Genomic DNA, 27,758 nt, shown 5'->3' on the forward strand with positions numbered 1-27,758 from the left:
TGGCATGCTGACTGCAGGAATGTCCACCAGAGCTGTTGCCAGAGAATTTAATGTTAACTTCTTTACCATAAGCCACCTCCAATGTCGTTTTAGAGAATTTGTCAATACATACAACCGCAGACCACGTGTAACCACACCAGCCCAGGACCTCCACATCCGGCTTCTTCACTTGTGGGATCCTCTGAGACCAGCCACCCGGACAGCTGATGAAACTGTGGGTTTGCACAACTAAAGAATTTCTGCACAAACTGTCAGAAACCGTCTCAGGGAAGCTCATCTGCGTGCTCGTCATCCTCACCAGGGTCTTGACCTGACTGCAGTTTGGCGTCGTAACCGACTTCAGTGGGCAAATGCTCACCGTCGATGGCCACTGGCACGCTGAAGAAGTGTGCTCTTCACGGATTAATCCCGGTTTAGACCTGTACCTGGCAGATGGCCAACAGTGTGTATGGCGACGTGTGGGCGAGCGGTTTGCGGATGTCAACGTTGTGAACAAATGTGCCCCATGGTGGTTATGGTATGGGCAGGCATAAGCTACAGACAATGAACACAATTGCATTTTATCGATGGCAATTTGAATGCACAGAGATACCGTGACAGCATCCTGAGGCCAATTGTCGTGCCATTCATCCACCAGCATCACCTCATGTCTCAGCATGATAATGCACTGTCCCATGTCGCAAGGATCTGTAAACAATTCCTGGAAGCTGATAATTTCCAGGTTCTTCAATGGCCTGCATACTCACCAGACATGTCACCCATTGAGCATGTTTGAGATGCTCCGGATCGACGTGTGCGACAGCGTGTTTCAGTTCCCGCCAATATCCAGCAACTTCGCACAGCCATTGAAGAGGAGTGGAACAACATTCCACAGGCCACAATCACCAGCCTGATCAACTCTATGCGAAGAAACGTGTCGCGCTTCATGAGGCAAATGGTGGTCACACCAGATACTGACTGTTTTTCTGATCCACGCCACTACCTTTTTTTAAGGTATCTGTGACCAACAGATGCAAATCTGTATTCACAGTCATGTAAAATCCATAGATAAGGGCCTAATTTATTTATTTCAATTGACTGATTTCCTTATATGAACTGTAACTCAGTAAAATCTTTGAAATTGTTGCATGTTGCGTTTATATCTTTGTTCAGTGTACAGTCGTGGTCAAAGGTTTTGAGAATGACACAAGTATTGGTCTTCACAAAGTTCGCTGCTTCAGTGTTATGAGATATTTTTGTCAGATGTTACTATGGTATACTGAAGTATAATTACAAGCATTCCATAAGTGTCAAAGGCCTTTATTGACAATTACATTAAGTTTATGCAAAGAGTCAATATTTGCAGTGTTGACCCTTCTTTTTCAAGACCTCTGCAATCCGCCCTGGCATGCTGTCAATTAACTTCTGGGCCACATCCTGACTGATGGCAGCCCATTCTTGCATAATCAATTCTTGGAGTTTGTCAGAATTTTTGGTTTTTGTTTGTCCACCCGCCTCTTGAGGATTGACCACAAGTTCTCAATGGGATTAAGGTCTGGGGAGTTTCCTGGCCATGGACCCAAAATGTCGATATTTTGTTCCCCGAGCCACTTAGTTATCACTTTTGCCTTATGGCAAGGTGCTCCATCATGCTGGAAAAGGCATTGGTCGTCACCAAACTGTTCTTGGATGGTTGTAGCTCAGTTGGATGGTTGTAGCTCAGTTGGTAGAGCTACAACCACGGGGGGCCAGTATGAAAAAAATAAATGATGCACTCACTAACTGTAAGTCGCTCTGGATAAGAGCGTCTGCTAAATGACTAAAATGTAAATGTTGGGAGAAGTTGCTCTCGGAGGATGTGTTGGTACCATTCTTTATTCATGGCTGTGTTCTTAGGCAAATTTGTGAGTGAGCCCACTCCCTTGGCTGAGAAGCAACCCCACACATGAATGGTCTCAGGATGCTTTACTGTTGGCATGACACAGGACCGATGGTAGCGCTCACCTTGTCTTCTCCGGACAAGCTTTTTTCCGGATGCCCCAAACAATCGGAAAGGGGATTCATCAGAGAAAATGACTTTACCACAGTCCTCAGCAGTCCAATCCCTGTACCTTTTGCAGAATATCAGTCTGTCCCTGATGTTTTTCCTGGAGAGAAGTGGCTTCCTCGCTGCCCTTCTTGACACCAGGCCATCCTCCAAAAGTATTCGCCTCACTGTGCGTGCAGATGCACTCACACGTGCTTGCTGCCATTCCTGAGCAAGCTCTGCACTGGTGGTGCCCCGAACCCGCAGCTGAATCAACTTTAGGAGACGGTCCTGGCGCTTGCTGGACTTTCTTGGGCGCCCTGGCGCCTTCTTCACAACAATTGAACCTCTCTCCTTGAAGTTCTTGATGATCCGATTAATGGTTGATTTAGGTTCAATCTTACTAGCAGCAATATCCTTACCTGTGAAGCCCTTTTTGTGCAAAGCAATGATGACGGCACATGTTTCCTTGCAGGTAACCATGGTTAACAGAGGAAGAACAATGATTTCAAGCACCACCCTCCTTTTAAAGCTTCCAGTCTGTTATTCTAACTCAATCAGCATGACAGAGTGATCTCCAGCCTTGTCCTCGTCAACACTCTCACCTGTGTTAACGAGAGAATCACTGACATGATGGCAGCTGGTCCTTTTGTGGCAGGGCTGGGACTTTGCAATTAATTGCAATTCATCTGATCACTCTTCATGACATTTTGGAGTATATACAAATTGCCATCATCAAAACTGAGGCAGCAGACTTTGTGAAAATTAGTATGTGTGTCATTCTCAAAACTTTTGACCACGACTGTAGTTCATAGATGGCATGAAAGTGGTCCCTTTCACCAGCAGGGGGCAGTGAGATCATACTTAAAGAGCATGACTATCTGTAAATCGTTGTAGGTGGATGTTTACATGTTTGTATTGAGTGTTTTTGGGTGGATCAATCAGAGAGTCAGAGATACTATATGTTTTACTTTGATCCTATATGCACTCACCTCCTCTCATCCCTCTCCTGTACCTTACCCTCTCTTCTAATCTTCTCCTCACCTCTCTTCCACTCTCAAGGCCGCTTCTCCCCTTTCACCATCTGTTCTCGTCAGCCCACTCATACCCTTCCTCTCCTCTCCTCTCCTCTCCTCTCCTCTCCTCTCCTCTCCTCTCCTCTCCTCTCCTCTCCTCTCCTCTCCTCTCCTCTCCTCTCCTCTCCTCTCCTCTCCTCTCCTCTCCTCCCCCTCCTTTCCTCTCCCACTTCCTTCTATCCTCCCCACTCCTCTCCTCCCCTCTCGTTCCCTGAACCATCCTCTCACCTTGAGCTTGGTGCCGTCCATCAGGAGGAGCTGCTCCCCGTCGATGTCCCTGGCAGTGAACTCTGGGATGTACTGCTCCATGTTCAACCCCTTCAGCCACTGGCACACCTGCTGGGTGCTCCACGACGAAACCAGGCACAGCGGCTCGTCTACAGGCTGGAATGAAGGTTGCCCAAGATATTCAGTATGATTGCATTGCTTCAGCTCCCTAATTGGAAAAATAGCCTCAGTGCAGTGACATACAGCTAACATTCTGCCTAATTACACCCACTAATATGGCTCTTTAGGTTGCAGTGACTCAGTTACAAAGCTGGCTCTATAGTCTAGACCCTCTTGAGTCACACACAACATTGTTTAATTGATCTAACCCCTGGTCTGGTGTTGGTAGCTAGCAGGGTCCTGTCAGGTTGGCTCTCTCTGTCTGCCAGGCACTAAGGTGTTCTCAGAGTGTCTCTCTGCCTGCGGTGAAGCACAGGAACAAGTGAAGCGCTGCTAAAATTAACTCAGGGTGATAGAAGAGGCAGCCGGCTGAGAGAGATCTCTCTCTCTCTCTCTCTCTCTCTCTCTCTCTCTCTCTCTCTCTCTCTCTCTCTCTCTCTCTCTCTCTCTCTCTCTCTCTCTCTCTCTCTCTCTCTCTCTCTCTCTCTCTCTCTCTCTCTCTCTCTCTCTCTCTCTCTCTCTCTCTCTCTCTCTCTCTCTCTCTCTCTCTCTCTCTCTCTCTCTCTCTCTCTCTCTCTCTCTCTCTCTCTCTCTCTCTCTCTCTCTCTCTCTCTCTCTCTCTCTCTCTCTCTCTCTCTCTCTCTCTCTCTCTCTCTCTCTCCTTTTTCTGCATCGTAATTTCCCTCATGTTATTAGCATTGAATAAACATGATTTCAACATACAGGCAGACTTTTCCTATGGGACACGGTTGATTTGAGAGCCCCTCTATTTAAAATTTTTTGCAAATGGTTTTATAGAAAGTGGATTACATGACCTAGGCTACCATATACAAACCCTGTTCAATTACTTCAACCATGCTAATTCAGGTAATGTGCTCTGCCCTAAGGCAAAACAGCATATTCCCCATTGGGACTTTCCATCTCACCAACAACTGGGACACACAATGACTCTCACACTCTTACTCAACCAGATGTGATTAAGTCCTGGGTTCAAACACTATTTATTTTTCTTTTAAATACTTTGTGTGTTTTATAGTGTGAGCCTGAGGTGTGTTTAAAGAGGGGAAAAGTTTTTGATCGTTAGCTAACGTTAGCTTAGTGTTAGCTGAGAACATAAGGTAACATTAGCTTATGTCTGAGAAGGTGGTCTGTGGCAAACGAAAGTGTCTGTTTTGGGTATAAACTGCCACTACAAATAATCATGTGGCTTTCTATTACACTACATGACCAAAAGTATGTGGACACCTGCTCGTCGAACATCTCATTCCAAAATCATGGGCATTAATATGGAGTTGGCCCCCCCATTGCTGCTATAACAGCCTCCACTCTTCTGGGAAGGCTTTCCTCTAGATGTTGGAACATTGCTGTGGGGACTTTGTGCAGGCCAGTCAAGTTCTTCCACGCTGATCTCGACAAACCATTTCTGTATGGACCTCGCTTTGTGCACGGGGCATTGTCATACTTAAACAGGAAAGGGCCTTCCCCAAACTGTTGCCACAAAGTTGGAAGCACAGAATCGTCTAGAATGTCATTGTATGCTGTAGCGTTAAGATTTCCCTTCACTGGAACTATGTGGTCCTCTGTAGCTCAGCTGGTAGAGCACGGCGCTTGTAACGCCAAGGTAGTGGGTTCGATCCCTGGGACCACCCATACACAAAAAAATGTATGCACGCATGACTGTAAGTCGCTTTGGATAAAAGCGTCTGCTAAATGGCATATTATATTAACTAAGGGGCCTAGCCCGAACCATGAAAAACAGCCCCAGACCATTATTCCTCCTCCACCAAACGTTATAGTTGGCACTATGCATTGGCGCAGGTAGGGTTTTCCTGGCATCTGTCAAACCCAGATTCGTCCATCGGACTGCCAGATGGTGAAGCGTGATTCATCACTCCAGAGAACGTGTTTCCACTGCTCCAGCATCCAATGACGGCGAGCTTTACACAATTCCAGCCGACGCTTGGCCTTGGACATGGTGATCTTAGGCTTGTGAGTGGCTGCTCGGCCATGGAAACAGTTATTGTGCTGACGTTGCTTCCAGAGGCAGTTTGGAGTGAGTGTTGCAACCGAGGACAGATGTTTTTTACACACTATGCGCTTCAGCACTTGTCGGTCCCGTTCTGTGAGCTTGTGTGGCCTACCACTTCGCTGCTGAGCCGTTGTTGCTCCTAGACGTTTCCACTTCACAATAACAGCACTTACAGTTGACCGGGGCAGCTCTAGCAGGGCCGGAATTTGACCAAATGACTTGTTGGAAAGGTGGCATGCTATGACGGTGCCACGTTGAAAGTCACTGAGCTCTTCAGTAAGGCCATTCTACTGCCAATGTTTGTCTATGGAGATTGCATGGCGGTGTGCTTGATTTTATACACCTGTCAGCAACGGGTGTGGCTGAAATAGCCGAATCCACTCATTTGAAGGGCTATCCACATACTTTTGTATATATAGTGTACATGTAGTAGGAATAGCAAAGTCATTTGCAGTTTGATTATTGCCGCTGAAATGCCTCAATAATCCTTACAAAAATGTGCTGTTTGATGTTTCACCGTAACAAATTGCAACTAATGGAAGATGTTCACCGCAAATGGAAGCCCAGTTGAGCACACCTCCGGAGTGCCAGATGGGCCGGGTTTGCACTTTTGAGACTATTCCATTGGTTCCTTTGCGTCAGACATGCGCCACACAATCAAGTGCAGTTAAAATATTCGAAAGAAAACATATACTATCTGTACATTTTACATTTACATTTTTGTCATTTAGCAGACGCTCTTATCCAGAGCGACTTACAGTTAGTGAGTGCATACATTTTTATTTTATTTTTCATACTGGCCCCCCGTGGGAATCGAACCCACAACCCTGGCGTTGCAAACGCCATGCTCTACCAACTGAGCTACATCCCTGCCGGCCATTCCCTCCCCTACCCTACCCTGGACGACGCTGGGCCAATTGTGCGCCGCCCCATGGGTCTCCCGGTCGCGGCCGGCTACGACAAAGCCTGGATTCGAACCAGGATCTCTAGTGGCACAGACCACTGCGCCACTCGGGAGATACCCAGGTCTGACGTGGTCTGACGTGCATCCTGCACCCCTCTGTAATGGCAGCTTAAGGAGAGGAGAGGGAGAGAGTCATAAAGCCCCTCTGAAAACCCAGTATCCCCTCCAACATGCTGAGGTAAATCAGGAGAGAGAGCTAGTTTACTGGAGGTAATTGATTCCCTAATCACTGTGCAGCCGTGTCTGACAGCATCTGGCCTGAGAGTGATTTTGAGAGAGCAGAGCATTCACACCAGACTCAGGCTTTAGAAACACCAGGACCACACACTCTACACTCCTACTGTTATTGATCTAAGTGAACTGCTTGAAACATCTAATTGAATGCATTGTGTACTATAGTATGTATTGTAAGCTAGTTGCCATGGAAGACATACAGTTGAAGTCGGAAGTTTACATACACCTTAGCCAAATACATTTAAACTCAGTTTTTCACAATTCCTGACATTTAATCCTCGTAAAAATTCCGTTAGGATCACCACTTTATTTTAAGAATGTGAAATGTCAGAATAATAGTAGAGAGAATGATTTATTTCAGCTTTTATTTATTTCATCACATTCCCAGTGGGTCAGAATTGTACATACACTCAATTAGTATTTGGTAGCATTGCCTTTAAATTGTTTAACTTGGGTGAAATGTTTCGGGTAACCTTCCACAAGCTTCCCACAATAAGTTGGGTGAATTTTGGCCCATTCCTCCTGACAGAGCTGGTGTAACTGAGTCAGGTTTGTAGGCCTCCTTGCTCGCACACGCTTTTTTAGTTCTGCCCACAAATTTCTATAGGATTGAGGTCAGGGCTTTGTGATGGCCACTCCAATACCTTTACTTTGTTGTCCTTAAGCCATTTTGCCACAACTTTGGAAGTATGCTAGGGGTCATTGTCCATTTGGAAGACCCATTTGCGACCAAGCTTTAACTTCCTGACTGATGTCTTGAGATGTTGCTTCAATATATCCACATAATTTTCCTTCCTCATGATGCCATCTATTTTGTGAAGTGCACCAGTCCCTCCTACAGCAAAGCACCCCCACAGCATGATGCTGCCACCCCCGTGCTTCATGGTTGGGATGGTGCTCTTCTGCTTGCAAGATATCCCCTTTTTCCTCCAAACATAACAATGGTCATTATGGCCAAACAGTTCTATTTTTGTTTCATCAGACCAGATGACATTTCCAAAAAGTACGATCTTTGTCCCCATGTGCAGTTGCAAACTGTACTCTGGCTTTTTTATGGCGGTTTTGGAGCAGTGGCTTCTTCCTTGCTGAGCGGCCATTCAGGTTATGTCGATATAGGACTAGTTTTACTGTGGATATTGATACTTTTGTACATGTTTCCTCCAGCATCTTCACAAGGTCCTTTGCTGTTGTTCTGGGATTGATTTGCACTTTTCGCACCAAAGTACGTTCATCTCTAGGAGACAGAACGCGTCTCCTTCCTGAGCAATATGACGCCTGCATGGTCCCATGGTGTTTATACTTGCGTACTATTGTTTGTACAGATGAACGTGGTACCTTCAGGTGTTTGGAAATTGCTCCCAAGGATGAACCAGACTTGTGGAAGTCAACTTTTTTTTTTCTGAGGTCTTGGCTGATTTCTTCAGATTTTCCCATGATGTCAAGCAAAGAGGCACTGAGTTTGAAGATAGGTCTTGAAATACATCCACAGGTACACCTCCAATTGACTAAAATTATGTAAATTAGCCTATCAGAAGCTTCTAAAGCCATGACGTCCTTTTCTGGAATTTTTCAAGCTGTTTAAAGGCACAGTCAACTTACCTAACCGACTTGCCAAAACTATAGTTTGTTAACAAGAAATGTGTGTAGTGGTTGAAAAACAAGTTTTAATGACTCCAACCTAAGTGTAGGTAAACTTCCGACTTCAACTGTAACTACAGGAAGTCCAGTTGGGGTTATTTCAGGTAATGGTACACAGTTTACCAGAGAAGACTTCAGAGATGTGGTTTTGGTGGTACGCTATTAGAGATTTGAGTGGAACGCTGCTTTAATTAAAAATAGTCTCTTGCATTCTCACTCTAAACAGTGATCCAGGCCTCAGACAAACCCTCTGTCTCATATACTGTAACATACTGAAATTGAGTTTAGATCTATTTAGTCCTAGGCAGAGAATGCCCACTACCACCAGCACCCCCATTGCAGTAGGAAGCCCCTCACCTCGTCTGAGGACTGGGAGAGGGTCTGGTAGCGTTGTGAGGAGCGGGAGGATGAGTCGGCTGTGGTCCCACTGGAGGCGTGGGGAGGACTACAGGGGGGCGGAGAGAACTCATCACTCAGGGCAGACTCCTGAAAGGGGGAGGGAGGGAGAGAGAGAGAGAGAGAGAGAGAGAGAGAGAGAGAGAGAGAGAGAGAGAGAGAGAGAGAGAGAGAGAGAGAGAGAGAGAGAGAGAGAGAGAGAGAGAGAGAGAGAGAGAGAGAGAGAGAGAGAGAGAGAGAGAGAGAGAGAAATTATCCAACCATGATAAATGACTATTGTTTTCTCTGCATTGTTTCCAGTATTCTTTGACACTTTGCCATTAAGTACAAGTGCATAGAGATGTGCGATATCTTCATTGAGTGTGACCACTGTGGTCAAACCGTACTGGATCGATTGATTTGTCCAGTTCAAGATCAATTGCATCTGACATTAGTAGGATATTAAAGCACCGTTAATAAACCTTACTTTCAAACAGTTGAAGCTTCGAAATATGAAAGGTTTGGTCACAGCAGTAACACTTAAAAAGAATACAGAAATATCATATTTTGGATTAATTGCCCTCTCAAATGTTGCGCCTGCAAACACATATGCACACAACCCTATAACAGCGCATGACAGTCCCCTTGAGAGCCACAGTACAGAGGCCCAAATCTCCAGTGCAGAGGAGGAAGGCAAAGTCATGGGTATCTGCCTTCCTCTCCAGACACCAGGCTTATTAGGCATGCGTCCCAAATGGCACTCTGTTCCCTATATAGTGCACTACTTTTGACGGTGGTGGAAAAAGTACCCAATTGTCATACTTGCTAAAATATACTTAAGTATCAAAAGTAAAAGTATAAATCATTTCAAATTCATTATATTAAGCAAACCAGATGGCACAATTGTCCTGTTTTTTATTTATTTACGGTTAGCCAGGGGCACACTCCAACACTCAGACATCATTTACAAACAATGCATTTATGTTTAGTGAGTCGGTACAGATACCCCAAAAACGACTTAAGTAGTACTTTAAAGTATTTTTACTTAAGTACTTTATACCACTGACTATTGACCAGGGCCCATAGGGCTCTGTTCAAAAGTAGTGGACTATGTAGGGAATAGGGTGCCATTTGGGACACATCCTAGAGCTATTATCCCAGCTGGACAGACACACAGTGGTAGAAAGGGATTTAATGGCCCTCTCTGCTTTCAATGGGAAGCTGCAGCTTTAATTGCTATGCAGAGCGAAGGGTCCCGGCCTCCATGCTGATGACTAAGTCCATCTTGGATGCTTTGCATAGCTCCTCCTCTCTATTAAAGCCCATGGAGCTCTGTTCTAAATTTCACTCTAGTCCCTATAAAGTTCAATACTTTTGACCCGTAGTCAAAAGTATTGCACTTTATGGGATATAAAGGTGCTATTTGTGACGGGCCCCACATGCTGCTGCTGGAGATTTTAGATGTGTCATGGTGCAGGTGTTAGAGAGTATGTATAAACACTCCCCCTGCCCCAATATCAAATCAAATCAAATCAAATTGTATTGGTCACATGCGCCGAATACAACAGGTGCAGACATTACAGTGAAATGCTTACTTACAGCCCTTAACCAACAGTGCATTTATTTTAAACAAAAAAAGTAAGAATAAAACAACAACAAAAAAAGTGTTGAGAAAAAAAGAGCAGAAGTAAAATAAAGTGACAGTAGGAAGGCTATATATACAGGGGGGTACCGTTGCAGAGTCAATGTGCGGGGGCACCGGCTAGTTGAGGTAGTTGAGGTAATATGTACATGTGGGTAGAGTTAAAGTGACTATGCATAAATACTTAACAGAGTAGCAGCAGCGTAAAAAGGATGGGGTGGGGGGGCAGTGCAAATAGTCCGGGTAGCCATGATTAGCTGTTCAGGAGTCTTATGGCTTGGGGGTAGAAGCTGTTGAGAAGTCTTTTGGACCTAGACTTGGCACTCCGGTACCGCTTGCCGTGCGGTAGCAGAGAGAACAGTCTATGACTAGGGTGGCTGGAGTCTTTGACAATTTTGAGGGCCTTCCTCTGACACCGCCTGGTATAGAGGTCCTGGATGGCAGAAAGCTTTGCCCCAGTGATGTACTGGGCCGTACGCACTACCCTCTGTAGTGCCTTGCGGTCGGAGGCCAAGCAGTTGCCATACCAGGCGGTGATGCAACCAGTCAGGATGCTCTCGATGGTGCAGCTGTAGAATTTTTGAGGATCTGAGGACCCATGCCAAATCTTTTTAGTCTCCTGAGGGGGAATAGGCTTTGTCGTGCCCTCTTCACGACTGTCTTGGTGTGTTTGGACCATGATAGTTCGTTGGTGATGTGGACACCAAGGAACTTGAAGCTCTCAACCTGTTCCACTACAGCCCGTCGATGAGAATGGGGGCGTGCTCAGTCCTCTTTTTTTTCCTGTAGGCCACAATCATCTCCTTTGTCTTGGTCACGTTGAGGGAGAGGTTGTTGTCCTGGCACCACACGGCCAGATCTCTGACCTCCTCCCTATAGGCTGTCTCATCGTTGTCGGTGATCAGGCCTACCACTGTTGTGTCGTCGGCAACTTAATGATGGTGTTGGAGTCGTGCCTGGCCATGCAGTCATGGGTGAACAGAGAGTACAGGAGGGGGACTGAGCACGCACCCCTGAGGGGGCCCCCCGTGTTGAGGATCAGTGTGGCAGATGTGTTGTTACCTACCCTTACCACCTGGGGGCGGCCCGTCAGGAAGTCCAGGATCCAGTTGCAGAGGGAGGTGTTTAGTCCCAGGATCCTTAGCTTAGTGATGAGCTTAGAGGGCACTATGGTGTTGAATGCTGAGCTGTAGTCAATGAATAGCATTCTCACGTAGGTGTTCCTCTTGTCCAGGTGGGAAAGGGCAGTGTGGAGTGCGATAGAGATTGCATCATCTGTGGATCTGTTGGGGCGGTATGCAAATTGGAGTGGGTCTAGGGTTTCTGGGATTATGCTGTTGATGTGAGCCATGACCAGTCTTTCAAAGCACTTCATGGCTACAGGCGTCAGTGCTACGGGTCGGTAGTCATTTAGGCAGGTTATCTTAGAGTTCTTGGGCACGGGGACTATGGTGGTCTGCTTGAAACATGTTGGTATTACAGACTCAGTCAGGGACATGTTGAAAATGTCAGTGAAGACACTTGCCAGTTGGTCAGCACATGCTCGGAGTACACGTCCTGGTAATCCGTCTGGCCCTGCGGCCTTGTGAATGTTGACCTGCTTAAAAGTCTTACTCACATCGGCTACGGAGAGCGTGATCACATAGTCATCCGGAACAGCTGGTGCTCTCATGCATGCTTCAGTGTTGCTTGCCTCGAAGCGAGCATAGAAGTGGTTTAGCTCGTCTGGTAGGCTTGTGTCACTGGGCAGCTCGCGGCTGTGCTTCCCTTTGTAGTCTGTAATAGTTTTCAAGCCCTGCCACATCCGACGAGCGTCAGAGCCAGTGTAGTATGATTCAATCTTAGACCTGTATTGACTCTTTGCCTGTTTGATGGTTCGTCGGAGGTCATAGCGGGATTTCTTATAAGCGTCCGGGTTAGAGTCCCGTTCCTTGAAAGCGGCAGCTCTACCCTTTAGCTCAGTGCGGATGTTTCCTGTAATCCATGGCTTCTGGTTGGGGTATGTACGTACGGTCACAATAATTGGGAGGGTTTTGACTCAGAATGGATCAAACCAAGTGCAGCTGAGAGGGGGGATGGGTGTTTTTACCATAGAGGGCTATATTCATGAACTCACCAAACTTAGCCTGCCATTGGTTGATTCAAAAGTTCAACATTTTTGTAAACATGGGCATTCAAATATTTATTAACCGTTAAGTGGAAATATGCTCTGCAATGTTGCTTTCCTACTTTTGTTAAACGGTAATCTAGTTGTCTTGACTTGAGGTTGTGTCACGACTCCCGCCGAGGCTGCCCCCCCTCCTGGTTCGGGCAGGCTTCAGCATTCGTCGTCACCGGAGTACTAGCTACTGCGATCCCATTCTCATCACTCCACTTGTCATGTCTTGTCAATCACACACACCTGGTGCTCATTCCCCTAATTAGTATGTGTATAAGTGTTCCCTCTGTTCCCCTTGTCTTTGTGAGTGATTGTTTTGTTGTGAGAGCGTGTAGCTCGGTTGAGCTACATTTCACTGTGTTATTGCCAAGGTGGATGTTTTCCCTCGTTTGACGCTTGGGGCGTTGGATTTATGCAAACAGATTAAACTCTGGACTTCGGTATATTACCTCCTGCGCCTGACTCCTTCTTTCACACCTCGTCACAGGTTGTGGTTAGCTAAAAGCATCGTAGCGGTCAAGTCTCCAAGGTGAGTAAATCAACAGCATCGATTGCATCATGGGATTTCTGCCTACGACCGCAAATGTGTGCAAAGAGAGCCATCCAACAAGAAATATATGTATTGTTATGTGTCCTGTGGGTGTACTTACTGGTTATATGGTTTTATGGCAAGGACATGGACAGGCTACACATGAACATATTAGCAGAAAGAATGTCATCATTTATAGCAGAGATATACCTCAATATGTGAAATACCATATTTGCTGTGCTGACAACGACTTAGAACACCTTTGATTTATAAAGCAATTTGTGCACATAAGCAGAAACGATAAAGCTGAAAGAGCCAGGCATGCTCTTAACTATACGTTTGACAGGGAAATAAAAACACTGATATACGGAACACACACCTTGTTTTGTTACATCAATGGTGTGATTGGACTCCTGTATATTTCCCACAAGTCCTTTCTGTGTCTCTTAGCTAAAAGGCCATTGGCCCACAAGCTTCTGAAATATAATCTATTTCCCTTAGAAATACTTGGGCCATTGGCAGAGGCTTTAATCAGCTGGTGCAAAGTCAGTTTGAGGCATATGTCTGCCTTCCTGGGTATTGAACGGACAACCACTATAAGTCTATCTTCTTCCTATAACCCTGTACCTCAGCCTCTTTCTTCTGTATATTAAACTTTTTTTTTCTCCATCCAATAGATGCACATGTACCAAACAATGTAAGAGGAAGACAACAGCACCAAAATCCCTCAACGTGGTCAATCAGATCTATCAACTGAAGATCCTCTCTTGCATCGGTGCCGTGTTCTTGTTTTAACTCCTGAAGTCATCTGTCGATAGCTTTTATGAAACAGGTTCAATTTGACACGAGTATGTGACATTGTGCCGCACAAAGGGCCATTGATTTCTATCGATAAATGTTGAATAGCAGTACCCTCTAGGACTCAGAGGAAAACTCACCCTGTTTCCTAATTGGGTTTCAATCCCCTCAGACTCTCTCTACAGGAGCTGAGTCACACTATGGGCTTCTCCAATTATATATATGTGTGTGTATATATATATATATATATATATATATATATATATATATATGGATGACACACAAGACTGTTTATAGCAGTGTTATATCTCTGGTGTCTGCTTCTCTCTTCTGTTGACTGTTTTTGCATTTGAAGCTCAGACCCAGTGGGAGAAGGTTTTCTCCTTCTTGACAATTCATTTGAAAAGATTTGTAAAAAGCATTTGGCATATCTCCAATGGTAACAGCAGCATCCTTTTCTCGGTTATTTAAACTGAGGAATGTATAGACTGGTTGGTTGTTTAGCAACAAAACCGAGGCATGCGCAACTACGGGGCAAAACAGGGGTTAGCCTAGATTGTTAACAACGTAAACTATATTTCGGCTCCAATGTTAATTGAAAACATAAATACAGTTGCACAATGAGCACTTAACTCTCAAATACATTGTTACAGTTGTTGGCTAGCTAGCTATCTAGCCATTGTTTTCCATATTAGCATAGACGTGACAGTCAAAACACCTCAAAACAAGACATGGTATCAAGAACAAGTTTAAACGAGCTGAAACGAGCCACTTACAAGTCACCACTTGACAGTTTTCTGTCATTGTTGCGAGCTATCTGTCCATCTAGAACCATAACACACGGCCTTTGAAGCTCGTTTTCATGACATTGTCAGATGTGGCAGAAATCTCAATGACAGACATTAAATAAAGACTAGCCTATATACTAATGCTAACAAACACATGATGCCTCTGATAATGATAAAAACACAAAGTGGACAATGGTAGTAGTAACACAATAGTGCAGTCTGACCTAAATATGATATCTGGAAGCGTCTATATATTATTGTGGATGTGAGTTACCTGGGAGTTGGACTTGCGGGGGCTGCAGTCCTGTGAGACCAGTTTGGGGGAGCAGGGCGGGGTTGCCCCGGACGACACGGAGCCCCTGGCGCTGTCAGTGAACCAGGAGAAAGGCACGAACGAGCCAGAGGACCTGGACGGGCTCTCAGATGGCTCTCTGTGCAGAGAAAGAGAGATATTCAATATGCTAACTGAAAGAGCCAAAATGGTGCCTCTCATTTGCTAACTAGGTCTAATAGAGCCAAAATGGTGTCTCCTGTATTGAAACAGAGGGACAGAGCCAAAATGGCTTCCCATTGACTCACCGGCTTCCCATTGACAGTCTGTTTGACTTGTCTTTTCTGACTCTCACATAGGAGCGTCTCAATGTGACCCTTCAGAAGAGCAAAAAAACTGTGGGTTAAAATCAACAGAAAGCACCAGTTTTGAAACGGACCAATTTACAATGTGTTTACAATGTAAACAGAGTAAATGTCTGAATATTGAGCACTTACCCCAGGTCCAAGAACCTCCTCTTGGTCTTCTTGTCGAAGATAAGGCTGTTGTTGCCGGGGTCGGCCGGGCTGGTGTCTCGACTGTCATCTGAAACTAACACTGAGAAACAATAATAAATGGCTATTAGCACATTATTGATTAAACAATGCATTTTTTTATACATTAACCCACCATTCCCAACATTTTGGTGTGGCCTTAATGGTATGGCAGTAATGCTGGTTTAGCCAATAATGCACTTAAATGCTGCTTGTGTGTATGTGCTGTGCCTCTTCAGGCTTAATATACCACAGTTATATCACAGGGCATTTCATTCTTAGTGTGGGGATTTGTAATAACTAGGATACAGACAGATGATGATTTTCTTGCCATGCGGATGGCTGCCACTCTTACCCTCACTGTCTGGGCGTCGTGCCCGTCGAATGTAAACAGGCGAGCAGTCCGAACTGGGACACGACTTGGAGGGAGAGCTGTTGGGCGTGGTCACCAGGGCCTCCTGAGACGTGGCATTGGTCAGCTGGCGGTACCGCCCCCGAGGGGCTGGCGACCCGGTCCCACCCTCCTCCGGGGAGCGCCGTAAGGAGGAGGAGTCGAAGGAGAAGACGGGGCTCCGTAAGGTGGGACAAGGGGAGGACGAGGAGAGGAGCGAATCAGGCGAAGGGGAGGAGCCTCCTCGCAGGGTGGCGTGGAGGGGGGAACGGACGGAGTGCAGAGGGCTGTCCAGACACTATGGCACAAAGATTCAGAAACACCACAACATGTTTATATGTGAACTGACTGAGACAAACAATAAGCACACACACACACACAGAGAGAGAGAGACAGACAGACACACATACATACAGTACCAGTCAAAAGTTTGGACACACATACTCATACAAAGGTTTTTCTTTATTTTTACTATTTTCTACATTGTAGACATCAAAACTATGAAATAACAAATATGGAATCATGTAGGAACCAAAAAAGTGTTAAACAAATCAAAATATATTATAGCTTTTTCAAAGTAGCCACCCTTTACCTTGATGACAGCTTTGCACATTCTTGGCATTCTCTCAACCAGCTTCACTTGGAATGCTTTTCCAACAGTCTTGAAGGAATTCCCACATATGCTGAGCACTTGTTGGCTGCTTTTCCTTCACTCTGCGGTCCAACTCATCCCAAACCATCTCAATTGGGTTGAGGTTGGGTGATTGTGGAGGCCAGGTCATCTGATGCAGCACTCCATCACTCTCCATCTTGATCAAATAGCCCTTACACAACCTGGAGGTGTGTTTTGGGTCGTTGTCCTGTTGAAAAACAAATAATAGTCTCACTAAGCACAAACCAGGATGGCGTATCGCTGCAGAATGCTGTGGTAGCCATGCTGGTTAAGTGTGCCTTGAATTCTAAATAAATCACAGACAGTGTCACCAGCAAAGCACCCCAACACCATCACACCTCCTCCTCCATGCTTCATGGTGGGAACCACACATGCAGAGATAATCCGTTCACCTGCTCTGCGTCTCACAAAGACATGGCGGTTGGAACCAAAAATCTCAAATTTGGACTCATTAGACCAAAGGACAGATTTCCACCAGTCTAATGTCTCTTCTTCTTATTGGTGTCCTTTAGTAGTGGTTTCTTTGCAGAAATTCGACCATGAAGGCCTGATTCACACAGTCTCCTCTGAACAGTTCATGTTGAGATGTGTCTGTTACTTGAACTCTGTGAAGCAATTATTTGGGCTGCAATTTCTGAGGCTGGTAACTCTAATGACCTTATCCTCTGCAGCAGAGGTAACTCTGGGTCTTCCATTCCTGTGGCGGTCCTCATGAAAGCCAGTTTCATCATAGCGCTTGATGGTTTTTGCGACTGCACTTGAAGAAACTTTAAAGTTCTTGACATTTTCCGGATTGACTGACCTTCATGTCTTAAAGTAATGATGGACTGTCGTTTCTCTTTGCTTCTTTGAGATGTTCTTGACATAATATTGACTTGTTCTTTTACCAAATAGGGCTATCTTCTGTATACCAACCCTACCTTGTCACAACACCACTGATTGGCTCAAACGCATTAAGAAGGAAATAAATTCCACAAATTAACTTTTAACAAGGCACACCTGTTAATTGAAATGCATTCCTGGTGACTACCTCATGAAGCTGGTTGAGAGATGCCAAGAGCGTGCAAAGCTGTCATCAAGGCAAAGGGTGGCTACTTTGAAGAATCTCAAATATAAATATATTTTGATTTGTTTTACACTCTTTTGGTTACTACATGATTCCATATGTGTTATTTCATAGTTGTGATGTCTTAGCTATTATTATACAATGTAGAAAATAGTAAAAATAAAGAAAAACCTTTGAATGAGTAGGTGTGTCCAAACCTTTGACAAGTACTGTACATACACACACACAAGCATAAGCTTATGCATATATACACACATGCATGCAACCACTCATGAACACAGTTAGGGACATATGAGTTTGGGTCAATTCCATTCCACCTCCTGTATAGTAAGCAATAATTGGACATGAAATTTGAATGGGAAAATGCTCATAACTGTAGTATGGTACTTTTCAAATTGTGTGCCAGTCCAATGAAATGCCTGAATAGGCTGGAATGCAATTTGAATTGACCCTAACTCTAGTGAGAGAAAATATTCAAAAACGACCAAACAACAAATATGAAGAGAGCGAGACACACACTCTCCAACGCCCTCCAAAATAGCCTAGGTAAGAGGCCATTGAGACATTCTCCCTTCTGATAATCTCCATATAATCTGAAATGAGTTCCAGGACTAAGAAACTGATTTCATATGGATGGTTGCATGGTCTTTTACCATCTACAACTAAATGGGTTTGAATATAAAGAAGTCAACCATAAAATCTGATTGTCAAATGATGCAGTGAAACATCACCACTGATTCAATGCCTGATTGAGTCAAGCTTTGTTTTTAACCAATCAGGATCTATGCAAGAGTATAGGCATGTACAGTGCTGTTAGTTATAGAGCTATAGTTGCTATGTTACTTAGCTACATGTGTGCAGTATTATGGTATAGTGACCACATAAAATGCACAATAAATACCTGAAATCTCCCTTGGTGCTGTCTATATAAAGATGTCATCTATACTGTATTACCAAAACAAGACAGGGCCCTTGTGTTTTGTTATCACATGCTACAAGGTCATCATCAGACTACAAAGGAATGTGTCCTGTGGGTGTGCCTGTCCCATCCAGAGAGTCCATGTCATCGATTGATTGGCTCTCACGCCTGTCACTCACCTTCCTCTCCAGACTGTCATCTCCCTCTGTGGAACTGACGCTGTCTCGGAAGCGAGAGCGAGAGGGGCGGTGCCTCCTGGCTTTGACGGACAGCTGGGCACGCCCCTTCTGTATGCTGTTGTCCAGCAGCTCTGTCTCTGGGATGGCCTCGTTTAGGTCTGAGGGAAGATCACAGTGAAAATGATGATATTCAGATCATTCAGGTCTGAGGGAAGATCACAGAGAAAAGCTCAAATAAGTACTGGACACAGATTTGAGAAGTGTTTTTTACAGATCCATTTGATGCAGAATGTGTTACAAGGAAAGCCCAGAACTAAACACTAGGCTACAGCTATTTTAATATATTCATTTCACCTGGGACCTAGAAAGATAAACTACTGGGCAAAAGCTAATGCCCTGCATGTAAAAAAAAAAATCCTCTAATGTCTGTTTTGGACATTACGAGAAGGTTCAAGATGAGATTACAACCACCATACTACCTTTTACATGTCACACTGAGGAGTTTAATTGTACAGGTGAAATGTGTTAGTCTGATCCTCCCCCTGCTCTAACATCCTCTATCTGTGGTGAACCCAGAGGAACGATGCTTTTGCCTTCGACCTCTTGGCCCCAATCTGAGAGCCCTTCAGCGTTTCCATCAATTATCTCTCCCTCCCCTCATCCCTCCATCCTTCACTCCATTCATCCAGCCCCCATCCCCCAAATACATGACAATGAATCTGTTTAATCACATTGGACGTTCCCCTGTGACTGAGTCAGCAGAGGATTGTGGGGGATGAACATTGACCTACGACCTGGTCATCTCTTTTTTTATTTAATTTTTTATTTAACCTTTATTTAACTAGGCAAGTCAGTTAAGAACAAATTCTTATTTACAATGACAGCCTACCAAAAGGCAAAAGGCCTCCTGCGGGGATGGGGGCTGGGATTAAAAAAATAAATATATATAAATATAGGACCAAACACACAGAGACAACACATCTCTTACAGTGCCTTCAGAAAGTATTCACACCCCTTGACTTTTTCCACATTTTGTTATGTTAGAGCCTGAATTAAAAATGTATTAAATTGAGATTTTGTGTCACTGGCCTACACACAATACCCCATAATGTCAAAAGGGAATTATGTTTTTAGAAATGTTTACAAATTAATAAAAAATGTAAAGCTGAAATGTATGAGTCAATAAGTATTTAACCCCTTTGTTGTGGCGAGCCTAAATAAGTTCAGGAGTAAAATGTTGCTTAACAAGTCACATAATAAGTTGCATGGACTCACTCTGTGTGCAATAATGGTGCTTAACATGATTTTGGAATGACTACATCATCTCTGTACCCCACACATACAATTATATGTAAGGTCCCTCAGTCGAGCAGTGAATTTTAAACACAGATTCAACTACAAAGACAAGGGAGATTTTCCATTGTCTCGCAAAGAAAGGCACCTATTGGTAGATGGGTAAAAAGGAAAAAAGCAGACATTGAATATCTCTTTGAGCATGGTGAAGTTATTAATTACACTTTGGATAGTGTATCAATACACCCAGTCACTACAAAGATACAGGAGTCCTTCCTAACTCCGGAAAGGAAGGAAGGAAACCAATCAGGGATTTCACCATGAGGCCAATGGTGACATTAAAACAGTTACTGAGTTTAATGGCTGTGATAGGATAAAGCTGAGGATGGATCAACAACATTGTAGTTACCCCACAATACTAACCTAAATGACAGAGTGAAAAGAAGGAAGCCTGTACAGAATACAAATATTCCAAAACATGCATCCTGTTTGCAATAAGGCACTAAAGTAACACTGCAAAAAACGTGGCATTTTTTTTTACTTTATGTCCTGAACACAAAGTGTTATGTTTGGGGCAAATCCAACACAACACATCACTGAATACCACTCTTCATATTTTCAAGCATGGTGGTGGTTGCATCATGTTATGGGTATGCTTGTCATCAGCAAGCATACCCATAATGAGATATTTCTGTATTTCATTTTCAATAAATTTGCAAAAATGACAAAAAACATGTTTTCACTTTATTATTATGGGGTATTGTGTGTAGATGGGTGAGAAAAAAAATCGATTTAATAAATTTTGAATTCAGGCTGTAACCGAACAAAATGTGGAATAAGTCAAGGTGTATGAATACTTTCTGAAGGCATTGTATCGATCCACAAACAGAGTGCCTCTAACCGTCTACTAAACATGAGCTTTTTGCTTGGGAAGCATTGACACTGTAGTAGGCATTCATGTACTAGAATTACCTAATCAAACATATCTAAAAGTCAAAGCCCCTGACAGCATCCAATTGGTCTACTACTTGTGAGAAATATATATACATATTTTTTAAACATATGTAATTAAATTGTATTAGTGTTTTCTATTCTCCCCCTCTCCCTCTTTAGGAACAGGTATGTCAGTACAGTGATGGAGAGACACAGAGGGGCCAGATGTGAGTGAGCCAACTAATAGGATTCATCTGATACCTCCCTCTCACCATGCTGACGCTCAGATCTCATCACAGACTGTACTGTACTGTACTGTACAGCACAGCACTGACTGCTTTATACCAGAGGATCTAACACCAGCCAGTCAGCCGAGACAGACTAAAAATAAGATACAACAGAGGAAAGTGGTGAGACCTTTCATCAGCTATGAACAACACAATATCAATGAAGCTCTCTTCTTTGATGCTCACTACAGCCATTCAGGTTTGGGTAAGATTTTTGAAATATATAGTATAATATGCACATTACTATCTTGTCCTGGACAACATCACATTTACATTTACGTAATTTAGCAGACGCTCTTATCCAGAGCGACTTACAGTTAGTGAGTGCATACATTTTCATACTGGCCCCCCGTGGGAAACGAACCCACAACCCTGGCGTTGCAAGTGCCATGCTCTACCAACTGAGCTACAGGGGACAACATTAGGCTAAATAGCTGAGAACCTATTTTCAAAGGATCCAACCACCAACACCGAAAGTAATAAAACTCAGAAAAAAATAAGAGAGATAAATCAAAGAAGAGAGAGAGAGAGAAAATGTGACACAATGTTCACATAAGTGTTTGTGATTTGTGTGAGAATTAAGAGAAAATCACAAAATCTAAAAATCGACTCATCTTTCTTGATGTGCATACCCTATTCCCTCTCTCCCATGGCTGAGTGCTCACTCTAATGTAATTGGTATTTAGTCATGTAGAAATGTCCAGGCAGCATACTGTCCATGTAGGCACTCAGTGGGGTTCAGAGACACTGGGATAATGATAAGGAAGGGAGTGTTGATGAACACATTCGGACACAAAGAACATGACGTTCAATGAAGTATAAATAATTTTTCAATTTAATCTCCTTAGCAACACAAATGTGACCGATTTATTTACAGATCATTTAAATACGTTGTTTTAGAATAGTTTTTTCAATATTCTGAGTCAGAATGTGAGGGAACGTTTCCCTGAACTGAGTTGTAGTACAGACGACTCCCACTATTTTTCATTGAATGCAGACAAATTTAAACTGCATTACAGTTAATGGTCATTGCACCTAACAAACATCAAAAATGACTCGTCATGTAAACCTTATGCGGTTTCGGATTCTGCATATGACTCATAGCATTGGCAATGACACATTACTGTATTGTCATTGGCATGACACCTATTGAGCAGTCTGAATAAAAGGGAAGGTGTGGCAGATCACACTAAATTACCAGAGATCCATTCTCATCTAGGAAGACCACAATGCACAATGAGCTCCAAAATACTGCAGCACTTCCACTGGACTCAGTCCAGGTGGACTTGACTGTGGTCGGAACAAATTTTGACGTCGCTCTCTCTACATTGTCCTAGCATGAATTTGGGGTTGAATTTGAGAATTAAAGTATAATGTCTATATAACTTACTATGGCTATATTCAGATCCCTGTTGTTCATCCATTAAAATTGTGGTCGCATCCCAAATGGCACCCTGATCCCTACTTTTGCACTACTTTTGACTAGAGCTCTATGGGCCCTAGGGAATAAGGTGCAATTTGGGGTGCACTCTGTAAATCAATGTTTGTGCTGTTCAGTGACCCAGCAGTGGTCAGATGGAGGCAGTGACATTTTCCACTCGTAGCGCTGTCATCAGCCTACTGACAGGGAAGGTTGAACCCCCAACTGGCCTTTCGCCCACTCGGTGCATGTTATGGGCTACATACTCAGAGATGGAGGAGACCTGTCTCCAATACCTTTTCATGCACCTCACAGTCGACGAAAGGGAACCTCCTTCACTTCGGAAAACACGACTCAACAATAGCCATCTGCTATCTTACATTCGGTCCAAATTAAAAACAGCATACAGTACATATCACCAGGGGTTGGAACCGGTTCAGGGAACAGAACTGAAAACCAGAAAGAACAGCATTTTTCGAGGAACAGAATCAAAACCGGGAACGAAAGTGATCTATACTATTCTGGAAGAGAACCGTTATTTTAAAAGCATGGGAACCGGTTAATTACATTATTTTACGTGCTGGGCATCGATTCGCACAACAAAATGCAACAAAGCACCTATACAAAGCCCTCACTCTTATTCCAGTGTCTGCCTGCCTGCTAGCCTACTACTGACGTTACAAGCATGATTGAGAAAGGAAGGAGAGAGATTTTTAATTAGAGAAGAATGGATTAACTTTTTCAACGCTAGTTAAGGATACAAAATAGTTATCACGTTTCACATTGGATTTATTATCTACAAATGTTTTATTTTAATTATGGTGCCACTCTGCACACACAAGGTAGCTAGCTAGTTTTGGTCCAACGCTAAACCAACTATCTGAAGGTCAATGACATTCAAAGTTCCTTCATAGAAGCTGCTCCTCCAAAGGTATAATTCTGATTATTAACGGTTACTTTGTTTGGGTTCAAACCGGTTCAGAACTGTATTTTGCTGGTTGGAACAGTGGAACTGAACGAAAAAAATAATAATGGTTCTGTTATGAACGATACGATTGGTGGGGAAAAAAATTGGTTCCAAACCTGCATGTCACATATCCTTCCAGAAATAGAATTGAACACAGAAGTTAATTGCTCTAGTAGTGTAGTCGAGTGGTACATCCTTGCACAGCAGGCTAAAACTCAAGCAGCACTCAAAGCTAATTTGTATAGATAGACACCACTGTGTCTAGCTTGGGCTATCGAGTCCAAAACCACAACACTCCAACTCAGTGTGGTAGAGTGTAAGGTTCATTACATTCAATTTTCTGCAATCTGGGGGTGAATGGAATTGAGTGCTTTGCCATTTCGGATTGGTGCTTCATTCCTCAAGCTGGTTAGGTGGTGGTGGTTGAGGTAAAGCTAGCAATCAATGCTACAGCTACAGCAGCAGCAGAGTGAGTTCCCAGTGGGATGCAGGCCAACCAAACACTCTCTCTCTGTGGCGGTCTGACTGATAATCATCCATACTACAGGCCCCTGAGTCAGCCCTTTTCTATCTCTGTTGGAGCGGAGCTAGGTTGGAGTATGATACAGGCTCTGTTTTGGGTTGTACATGTTTGGTTTAGCTCCCTGAGTGGTAATGTAAAGGTTGGTTTACTATATGATACATGCTTTGTATCCTGAAGCAAGGTTTGGTTCAGTATAACTGAAGCCTTAAACAAGCTTTATATGAAGAATTTCAGTGTAAAGTTTGAGTGGATATGAACAATTCTCAGCCTATAAGATTGAAACTGTATGGCGTTAGGTTGGGTTCAGTGTGTTATGGGCTGTGTGCTATGATAGCAGTGTGAGTGCTAGTTCAGTATGACATTGTCTTTGTGGTTCAGTGGATGAGCTGTGTATTGGCTGCAGCTCTATGTGTAGAGTGAGGTCTGTCTCCGTGGTTCAGTATTAGGATGTACACAGCCAGTAATGAAGGCAGACAGGCCGAACTGCCGCAGAGGGAAACCACGTTCTCTACCACGTTTCCACTAAGCGAGCCAAGGGAGCCCGAGCACAGCCACCCCAAAGACAACAGACAACAACCTCAGCAAACAGGAAATGTCAACCGCAACAATTTTACAGGGTGATTCCCTCACATTAAAAGACAACATTTCTTGGCACCAGTATCTCAACCCTCCTGTTCACATTGTTGACAACATTATACGAGACTACAAGGAGGAGTAAAACGGGGTGAAGGAGGAGGGTGAACTGAGAGGCCCAGAATCACCTTTCCATCTGTGTCCTTTCTGTTCCATTCTGTTACCCCCTGCGGTGCACATTATCCCTCCTGCTCTTATTAGACCTAGTCTCTGTGCTAAGAGGCACCCTTAAAATTTGACCAAACCAAACCAAGCCACACCCCTCTCTCATCCCCCATAAGCCATCATCCCACCCCTTATTGGATTCTACACAGACCATACATAGAGTAGGTAGGAGAAAGATATATTACAACCAACCCCCACTATAGGTATACAAAGCACACTACCCCTGACTCTACATTCCCCTGTGGGCTTTCTGGAGAGGTATGAAGGTCAATCTCACAGGCGCATCACTAGAGGAAAGTGGGGTTGGTGTGTACAGTATATTAAGAAAACACCAGAGAGCTGGCGAAGCAAACAAGATATGGTCAGTTCAAAAATGTGTATTAGTGTCGCCCACTGCCATATTTGGAGGCTGTCAGGCTGATCCACTGGCTGTATTTAGTGACTGGATATCTGAACGATGTGCTGTGGAGACACTCACACATGCACGCAAACACACTCTAAAAATCCCTCACATCCGTGCCAGCGAATGACAGGCAGGTAGATGCACGCTTCAATGTTAGCCAATGAATCCACAATACCGTTGCAATTTCAGTTTTTCAGAGGAGTTGAGCACATTTGGGGCATCTGGTCCAATAAAACAGTGTCAGAGGGTTAGAGGAGGAGCGGGTATGCAGAATTCGGCACATTGGGGAATTGGACCTGACACCACTGAGACCCAAACGGCTGAGTCCACACAAAGGCTGATGTTCCACATTAGTGCTGGGGTGTCTTATTCAGGGAGAGAGAGGTGACCTGGGAGCTGCTTCAAAGGGGAATAGGGAGTATTTATAGGACTCTGACTGAGAGGTAGCTTGGTCACTGCTGGTTACAACGTTTTATACAAAGGTGCTGTGATGTAGAAGTCTGAGTCATAGCCTCTTTAGGAATTGATTTTCTTAAAATAGGACATGGAGTGTTTGTGTGTGTATGTGTGTGTGCATGCATGTGTGTGTGTGTGTGTGTGTAGACTGACTAGACCGCCCTTTTAGCTGAGAAGTGCAGTCATGAGATTTCATAGCATAGGCCTTCCCACTCATTACAACAACAGACTCCCTCATGTTCCACATCTTTCTCTGGCCCGTGGTATTCAGAAAGTTATAGGACCAACACACAGCACACACATAGTTTATGTCAGACACACACCACACACAAACACGTATTAATTTCTGTGTGCCTCATATTGTGTATCTTACTCTGAGAGATATACGCACACAAACACACAATCTTCGTTCATGTATCACATATACAACACTCATTAAATGTGTGAGACACAAACACACACACTCTGAGAGAGAGCGAAACACTCACCAAAAACATTTTCTGTCTCCTCCAGCTGTGTGGCAGACATGGCGCAATGGGCACTGTGAAGAGAGAGGGGGTAGAGAGAGAAAGAGAGAGAGAGAAACGGAGAGGGAGAGGGGGATAGAACTCTAGATTAGGTACTGTAGAAACAAAAACATAACAGACTACAGTGCAGAGAGAGACAGAGAGACAGAGAGTGCAATGAGTCGCTGCATTTATGTATATCGACAAGTTTAGTCGGCCGTGTTAACAGCCTGCAGCCCTTAGCTTAGCTTCACCACCCCATCATCTAACAAGCCTCCTCGTCTCGTCTTTCTGCTGCAATGCTTAGCCCGGTGGCTGTTTCTCCCTGGAAGAAACCTTGAGGAAATCACATTAAGAATTCACCAGAAAACGAGCAGCGAAACGCCCCCTATTTCTACTCACACACACACACACACATAAACACACACTCATGCGCTAATGGGCACGTCTGCCCGGGAGCATAGTCATCGGGGTGATTGATCGCGAGCGCTCAGCTGATTGTCGCACTGCTGACCCATTTCCCTGCTAGCCAGTTAATTGAACATGCAGCTAAAGAAGAGAGGATGGAGGGATGAGGGACGTGCAAACCCACAGGGGGTTCCACACTTTTCTAAAGGAATGGCTGCATGATAAAGATGGATGATGTGTGTATTTGGGCTGGAAAGGGGTTTGAATGGTTTGAAGGTGGGTTAATGCATTACATCTCAAATGGAGGGTGTTACACTGTAGTATAAAGAATTGGTATTTTAGTGGATCAAATTTGAAATATATCTTAGACCTAACTCCGCAAAAAACTAAAACGAATAGAACATTCAGGATCAAATGAAGATAAATAAGGTTGTTGTAAGATTGTTGCAAATGAAGATGATTAAAGTTGCTCCAAGCTAGCTTGGGTTGTCCTGCGAATCACCCAATCTTGTGCCCGTTAACTCACCTATCTTATCTGTGAACTCCAATCGACACTCCGGACAGTATCCTTTAGGTCTATCCTATCTTATCACTTATCAGAAAACTGTAATGGATGGTAGCTCTGTGCTTGGGGAACACAGTACTGGTCATTATATGGCTACAGTAACAGTTGTAAGCATTGGACAGAGTTCGTTGCAGTCTGTGAGAACAGTGGGCGATTATTTTCTTTAAAAACATAGCTGGGCTTTTGTTTTTCTCTTCAAAATCCACTTCTACCAGAACTGGCCTGGGGGTAAATCCAGCCAATAATAAACTCACTGCATTAGAATTTGTAACAAACATCACATCTGTGAGAAACTGCCTGAAGACACTTCATTCTTCGCATTAAAAACATTCTGCACAACTTCATACAAAGAAAGTATTATCCAAAAGTGCAGTGTCATCATGAATGACGCACCCTCTGTTTTTAGACATTCAGTTACTTCTCTTCTTCTGATAGACCGCACACAACCGTTAACCTCTACGGGATCGGTGTCCCGTATACGGGACGGTTGAGCTAACATGCGCTAATGTGATTAGCATGACTGTTGTAAGTAACAGCAGACTTT

The 27,758-nt window shown here is 44.0% G+C and overlaps 1 protein-coding gene across 1 annotated transcript in view; it reads right to left on the reverse strand.

The window, feature by feature from the left end:
- The window catches only part of LOC121569488 (sterile alpha motif domain-containing protein 14-like), a 40,760-nt gene that overhangs the window by 4,449 nt on the left and 8,553 nt on the right, over nt 1-27,758 (reverse strand). Inside the window, exons 2-9 of the mRNA XM_041880480.2 lie at nt 26,224-26,276; nt 18,656-18,813; nt 15,783-16,116; nt 15,392-15,491; nt 15,203-15,271; nt 14,898-15,054; nt 8,691-8,819; nt 3,310-3,465 (exon numbers count right to left, since the gene is read on the reverse strand). Coding sequence (XP_041736414.2) covers nt 3,310-3,465; nt 8,691-8,819; nt 14,898-15,054; nt 15,203-15,271; nt 15,392-15,491; nt 15,783-16,116; nt 18,656-18,813; nt 26,224-26,263 — 1,143 coding nt within the window. The 5' untranslated portion in view covers nt 26,264-26,276. The remainder of the gene's footprint in view (nt 1-3,309; nt 3,466-8,690; nt 8,820-14,897; nt 15,055-15,202; nt 15,272-15,391; nt 15,492-15,782; nt 16,117-18,655; nt 18,814-26,223; nt 26,277-27,758) is intronic.

Source organism: Coregonus clupeaformis, unplaced genomic scaffold, assembly GCF_020615455.1.
Source record: "Coregonus clupeaformis isolate EN_2021a unplaced genomic scaffold, ASM2061545v1 scaf0136, whole genome shotgun sequence".
NCBI lineage: Eukaryota > Metazoa > Chordata > Actinopteri > Salmoniformes > Salmonidae > Coregonus > Coregonus clupeaformis.